The 7,049-nt window shown below is 37.0% G+C and overlaps 1 protein-coding gene across 5 annotated transcripts in view; it reads left to right on the top strand.

Moving 5' to 3' along the window:
• Positions 1-1,792: 1,792 nt before the first annotated feature.
• Positions 1,793-7,049, top strand: part of LOC131040728 (uncharacterized) — a 98,439-nt gene continuing 93,182 nt past the window's right edge. Inside the window, exon 1 of one of the 5 annotated variants that reach the window (XM_057973675.2) lies at positions 1,793-2,335. In XM_057973675.2, coding sequence (XP_057829658.2) covers positions 2,034-2,335 — 302 coding nt within the window. In that variant the 5' untranslated portion in view covers positions 1,793-2,033. Of the gene's footprint in view, positions 2,340-7,049 lie in introns of all 5 variants that reach the window. The other 4 variants (XM_057973676.2, XM_057973677.2, XM_057973678.2 and 1 more) reach the window with 4 other exon arrangements.

Below are 7,049 nucleotides of genomic sequence, written 5' to 3'. Positions count from 1 at the left end.
TGTAGTTTATAAGATATGGTTTTTTTTTAGTTTATTCAACTTTATTACATTTATTATTTTGTAGCAACATTTAAATTCAATCATTATTGATAATTGTTTTGTTTTACATAAATTTATGATAGATTTGATGCAACATCACATTGGGGAAGTGGCTATGCAACAACATAAAAAAGTAAGTTATATAAGAGAAAAAAGGCACATCGTAACATGTGCCCCTTATATAACTTGCTTTTTATCTGGTTGCATAGCCACTTCCCACATTGGGAGTTGCAAAATTAAATTTGACACATTTTTATCTCTTAAGTGGATGAATATTTTAAGTGAGTGAAATTTGTGCAATTGTGTTAAATAATTCTATGTGGTTGATTTTAAAATTAAAATATCTAGACATTGAAATAAGTTAAGAAGTTTGTTTATAAATTCATATTGTAAATGTCAAAGATTTTCAAGTATGGGCTTCGGCCCTAGCTCACCCGGTCGTGGATCGCAACTTAAGGCGTGGGTATGCTCCCCATGGTCTTGAGTTCGAGTCCCCGACTGTGTTAACTCTGTGTGTGTTGCTACCTTGTGAGTGGGTTGTACACACTGGGGGATTAGTCTTGCTTCGGCAAGGACACCTCCAGATTCCACGATAGTGAATATAAAAAAAGATTTTCAAGTTATCTTAAGATAACCTATTTATTTGATTCAAATACTACCTCCTAGATTTATCACATTTTACAACTTGACCCTATCTCTAACTAACAACTAGCATGTATCACACCTACAAATTTTAATTTGTGCACATGCTTATTTTTAATTGACAAACCTACCATACTTTTTAACAATATGAATGGACATGTGATAATCAATCTTGCATTCAATAGAATGTACATATTTAGGCATGAGTAAATGTTATGTTATCCAAAGTTAGATATTAATTTAAACTCCCAATCAAATTGAATTAAATCTAAATTTAATCTCACTAGATCATTTTATAATATACAATTGTAATATATTTTGCATTCTAAAAAATTACAACAATTAAGTCAACTGTATACTCATTTAGCTTAGTGAGTATAAATTTAACTCAACTATAACAAGTTCAATACTACTACAATTAAAGTTAGCACAACAAATGCACAATTGAAAACAACAATCAACATTTTGAAAAAGAATCAAAACAATATCAAAGGATTTACTATATTTGCAACACTCATAACTCTATATTTCATATGACCACTAAAATACAAATTCATTGTGGTTTTCCCATTCATGAAAAAATGAGATGTATATGTGACTTATGATTGCTTACCTATGTTCATCTTGACTTCATATCTCAAAATTTATATTTGTCTTGACTACATATCTTAGTTGAAATTGTCTATATCCTCCATCCATATTTATTTATTCATTTTTTAAAGAAAACATGTTGATACACAAAATAGAAAAATACTATCATACTACATTCTATACAATTGATAACGACTCTTTCAATTCAATACAATTGTATTCTAACAAGACAACTCTAAGATTTTTGTTAGGCAAATACTAAATTAAGCTAAAAAGAGAATAATCATATCATCACCTCCAAATCAAACCACATTTGGCCAACGAAATGTATCTTTGTTTAAATTAATTAACAAACACAATAGTTAATTTTGGTGGTTTGATAGTTTATTTGAGCTGTGAAATTTTCTTATTCAATTGATGTATGGGTAAATTAATTTGTATTTTTACCAATGAACTGCCCCTCGCCTTAATGAAAAAAAGTAGGCTAAACATTTTAACGGACATCCTATATAAGTTGTTACGACGGTAATCGGGCTCAGACCAACAGATTGAAAAAAGGCCGAGAAGTTACAGATTCAAAGTAAAAATTCAAGCGATCAAAGTCTCTATCAAAAAAATTTCTGTTACGAATTATTAGCTTGTATTTTCCCTGTATGTGGGGAATAGCATCTAGATTTTATTTTTCACCAAGTGACTCCTGAATCTCCTGGATTCAAAGAACAGCAGCACTGAAAACCCAAGAATAAACGTTTGTAAATCAAATGGTTAAGGGGAGCGCAAAAAGGAGGGTCGACCCAGAGAACTGGTTATTTCATAGTAGTAGCAGACCACGCAAGAAAATAGGACATCCAGGTGTTGTAAATATTAGCCCTGCTTCTGTTTCAGCTCAGTTACTTGCAGTGACATCATCCTCTCGGATTAGAACAGTTATTGGTCAGTCTGTAGCTGCTAGGTTGCTGGATTTTATACTCACAACTCTGCGAAACTCATCCATGGATTCCTCTTCCGAAGAGCTTCTCTCTGATGCCTTGTTTGCAGCATTACCCGTGCTTCTGGATCGTAAGTAAGTAAGTCATAACCACACGTACCCAAACCCTATGATTTCTTTGTTTCTTCGGTAATCATTTAGTGAAATTAGTGACGTAATTCATTGTTTGATGATGATGGTGATGACCTGTAATGTGCATTAGAACGAATTGGTCTGTTGGATCCTATTGAAATGTGTAGGCAATGCACTCGATTTTTGCCCTGTCTGCATCTGTTAGTCCTTGTTAAATCTAACTTTTATAATATTTGAACTCTTTCCAATGATGTTCTTTTGCAATCCTTGGACCATTTTCATTGAATGAGTGAATGAAAGAAAGATTTTAGTAACGTCCACAAGTCGAAGCAGCCTATGGGACTCAGGAACAGCACAAAACCCTTCAGCAACAGGGCACTGTATTCTTAAGCGGTTTGTAACCTCCTTTCAAGATCTGTTCTTCAACAATGAATTTTGATCAATAAGTTTACTGTTTTTCCAGCCGTGCATCTTCAAATAATGCACTTAGATAGTCAGTTTTTAAGATGCATCTATAGCTGATGCAAATGTCACCATACACTGAGAATTCCACGATGAAATGCCATTCTGTCTTTACCACTCCCGTGTTTCAGAATAGGCATATTCTTTTCTCTTCTTTAGGTATCATCCATCTACCCGTTTCACATCTCAATTGATGAGAACTTGCCCTTAGCTGGGCTATCAATTTTTTATTTAATAGTCGCTCTTTTTCTTCATGATCTCTCATGGGGTTAAATTCTTTGATATAGTAAGTTTTTTTTCACCCATTCTATTTTGTCCTATGCCATTTCTGAATTTTGTTTTTCACAAACTTTTTTATTTCCTCATTAGTAATTGGGCATTCGTTCATAGTAATGTCTCATTTTTCATCCATTTGTTATTTTGTTTCATCCATGTGTTCTTCTTTCTAGTTAACTCTTCCTCCATAAGGATATTAGGCCATTAGTGTGTTTCCATATTTGGAGTCTTCTTTAGGTAACTTACTAATCGAATCATTGTTGATACTCCGAAAGGGAAGTGTTGATGTGTCTTTTATACACGTTCAAACACAAAATAAAATACCCAAAGGTACCTTATCCTCTCTTGAGACTTGCTTAGATGACTTTCCAAATTGAATACTTGCTCCTCTTCTTCAACTACAACTTCCCTTGTAAGCCTCTCTCTAAGCCAATCTGGAATGGAAGATTTTCCTTCTTTTACTTGCACTTCCTCAGGCAATGGCTGCTCGCCTCTAAAAGATGATGTCACTTCATCATCGTTTCTTTCTTCTTGCTGATCATTATCACAGACTTGGAGAGGAAGAGGCTGACTTGATGATTGCTGAGGTGTCCTTCCTTTGTCTTGTTTATCATTTTGTATTGTGTGGACTCCATGGACTCATCTATCTCATACACCTTCTCTCTTTGATCCTCTCCTTGACTTATCTCCTTTTCATGTCTAGAAGAAGCACTAGAGGGATGATCAAGATTTACTCTTTGTTTCTTCTTGGACGATTCTCTATTTTTAGGTCCCTCCTTTCTCTTCGTCCCCTTAGAATGAGAAGTGTTCTCACTTGCACTCGCCTCTCCTTCTTTCGTTCTTGTTTCTAAGCTGAATGTCATGGCTATGTTTTATTCCTTCAACTTTTGATACTGGACATCCACCCATCTGCGAGTACAATTCAAGACTGGATCCATCAATGCTCTCAAGTCCGGGACCTCTTGTTCATCCCAATCGATCTTCACTTCTTTGTGTTCTTTCTCATAGGAAGATTGAAGATATCTGCCATTGTCCTGTGCCTGATCTGCTACTCTATAGATCTTACATTTCCTAATGAGATCGAGGGATAATCGAGAGTGCATCTTTCTTTTTACATCTACGTCATCTTGAACATTCATCCAAAAGCCTTCTACTTGAAATACATGCTTGTACTTCTTCCCAACTGTTTCTTCCATATGACCACTAGGATCAAAATTATCTCTCGAAGCAAAAGATGTGAATGAGTAGAGAGATAGCTCCTTTTCTGCATCTTTAGCTGCTTGAGAATTAGGACAAACTTCAATTGAATTTCCAAGTGAAATAGGTATAGGGATACCATTCCCATGCTTATGTCTTGATGCCTTAGCACAAGCTGCCAACTGTCTAGTCACTTCAAGTAGTACTACTCTATCCGTAGGATACCTTGGCAACATATAAGGAGGTGAAGGACATCCATGAATTCTGATGTAGGTGAATTTAGGAAATTGAATGAACCACGCAACATGTTTCTTCTTGAGCTCTTGTGCTTCTGGAGACAATCGTTGGTGAATTTCTCCTAGTAGTGTCCTGGTGATATGTGTTGAAATATGTAGCTAGAATCAGATTCTAGTTTAAGCTATTCATGTAATTGGGCTAGGCCCCATTGTAACATAATAATAGGGCAGGCCCTATTTGGGCGTTCAACTTATGTATTATGTAATTGTTATGGGGCAAGACCTATCAAATATGTAGCTTGTAATTAGACCTTGACCTATATAATTATATCGTGTAAAACTCTTGGCATAATATATGCAAGCCAACTTAGGGTTATTGAAGGCATGTGTCACCTATATCTACAAGGTGATTTGAAGACAAACTATTATCCAATTCAAGCGATGTATGTCTGCAAAATGGCGAATTTCCTACTAAACTATCAGCAATTCTTCAAGAAGTCAGTGAACACATTCTGGAGATCAGCGAACACAATCTTAAGGTCAGCGATCATGATTGAAGGTTTGCAATCATAGTTTGAACTATATTGAGTCAATTTGCTGAGCGAATTCATTTAAGGAGGGCAAGTTTATAGAGCGAAGTATTTTCATACTATTGTGCTTCAAGTTTGTTGAAGATCTGCCCTATTTGTGATTGAGGTTCAGTCATGTTCTGATCCGAATCCAAGATTCAGATAAGTCAGTTTGTTTATGCCCTAGGTGGGGAATTTGTACTTGAACATCTTTTGATATTAATATAATTGGAGCTGAATCTTGTTGCTGGGTTTTTCCTCCAGGAGGGGGTTTTCCCAGGGTACTGCTGTGTTGTTCTTATGTTGTTTTGTGCCATAATGTGTTGCATTTTCAGTTTCTGTTATTTTCAATAAATCTGATTACTAAAAAACAACATGGTATCAAAGCTTGGTTCGAAGTAGGGGTAATCAGATTGATTGTAGTTGTTCCTCCTCTTCCTATTTGCTCTTATCACTTGATTCAAAATGTTGAACTGTCTCAGGGTTGAAGATAGATTGGATGGTGCATCCAACTTCACGTCATGGAGATTCCGAATCATGCTTGCATTGAATGGAAGTGATCTTGCAGACTTTGTGGAGAGATCATCCATTGAACCTGAGGCAAAAGAGGAAAAGACTTCATGGAGGAAGAAAGATTTTCAAGCTTAGAGAATGTTGGTTGACTCCGTGAAGGATCATATTGTACCTATCATCTCCAAGCTGAAGACTACCATCGAAATGTTCAAGACATTGGAAGAGATGTATGAAATCAACAACACCAGCCGTGCCCTAGCTTTGAAGCAGCAACATCATCACATCGAGATGATGAAAGGTGAATTTGTCATAGCATTCTTCATGAGGATTTCTAATTTGAGAGATCAACTCTCATCCATTGGGAAGGTTGTTGATGACAGTGACTTGACCATGCTTGCTCTCAATGGTCTTCCGACATCTTTGGAGTCTTACATTCAAGGAATTAGTGCAAGATCAGAACTTCCCAATTTCGATCACTTGAGAGCAGATTGCATACAAGAAGAGTCACGGTTGATAGCAAGAGGAATTGAGCGTGATCATTATGATGTAGAAAATCAAGTCCTTGCTTCGCATATGGTTAAAGGCAAAGGAAGGAAGTGGGATAGAGACAGAGATTCAAATCCTGCCCCTAAATCAAAAAGGAAGGACTTATCTCACATTTAGTTCTTCAAGTGTGACAAGTATGGACATTTTACTCGGGACTGCAAATTCAGGACTGCTCCTCTTGCTTCTTCTGCAAAAGTTGACATAGGGACATTTCAGGAGGAGCAAAGGTCGAATGAAGACATCCTTTTCTAAAGGAGGAAATGTCGGAGGAGCTTGCCAGCTTCAGAGGGAGCCTGTTAGGCTCAGAGGGAGCTTGCTTCTCTCAGCTTCAGAGGAAGATGCATTATTTGGTTAATGCATTCTTCTTTGAGAGAAGTTTGAGGTGAAAGCCCTCGTTCCACCCTCTGCGAGTAGGCATGGTGGTGTTGCATTCTTCTCTGGGAGAAGTCTGAGGTTAGAGTCCTCGTTCCACCCTCTGCGAGTAGGCATGGTGGACCCACCCTCTGCGAGTAGGTATGGTGGGTATCATTGAAGAAATTCCACCCTCTACGAGTAGGCATGGTGGTCCCACCCTCTGCGAGTAGGTATGGTGGGTATCATGGAAGAAATTCCATGATGAGTTCGTTCACCCTCTGGGAGTAGCTATGGTGAACGTATCATGTGTTTCATCCATGGGAGTAGCCATGGTGGTAGCCACTATGTGACTTGATTATTCATAGAATCCTCTCTAGCTAAGAGGGAGTGTTGAAATATGTAGCTAGAATCGGATTCTAGTTTAAGTTATTCATGTAATTGGGTTGGGCTCCATTGTAACTTATAATAATAGGGCAAGCCCTGTTTGGGCGTTCAACTTATGTATTATGTAATTGTTATGGGGCAAGGCCTATCAAATATGTAGCTTGTAATTAGACCTTGACC

Source organism: Cryptomeria japonica, chromosome 5 (assembly GCF_030272615.1).
Source record: "Cryptomeria japonica chromosome 5, Sugi_1.0, whole genome shotgun sequence".
Classification (NCBI taxonomy): Eukaryota; Viridiplantae; Streptophyta; class Pinopsida; order Cupressales; family Cupressaceae; genus Cryptomeria; species Cryptomeria japonica.
This window is presented reverse-complemented; position numbering and strand designations above follow the sequence as displayed.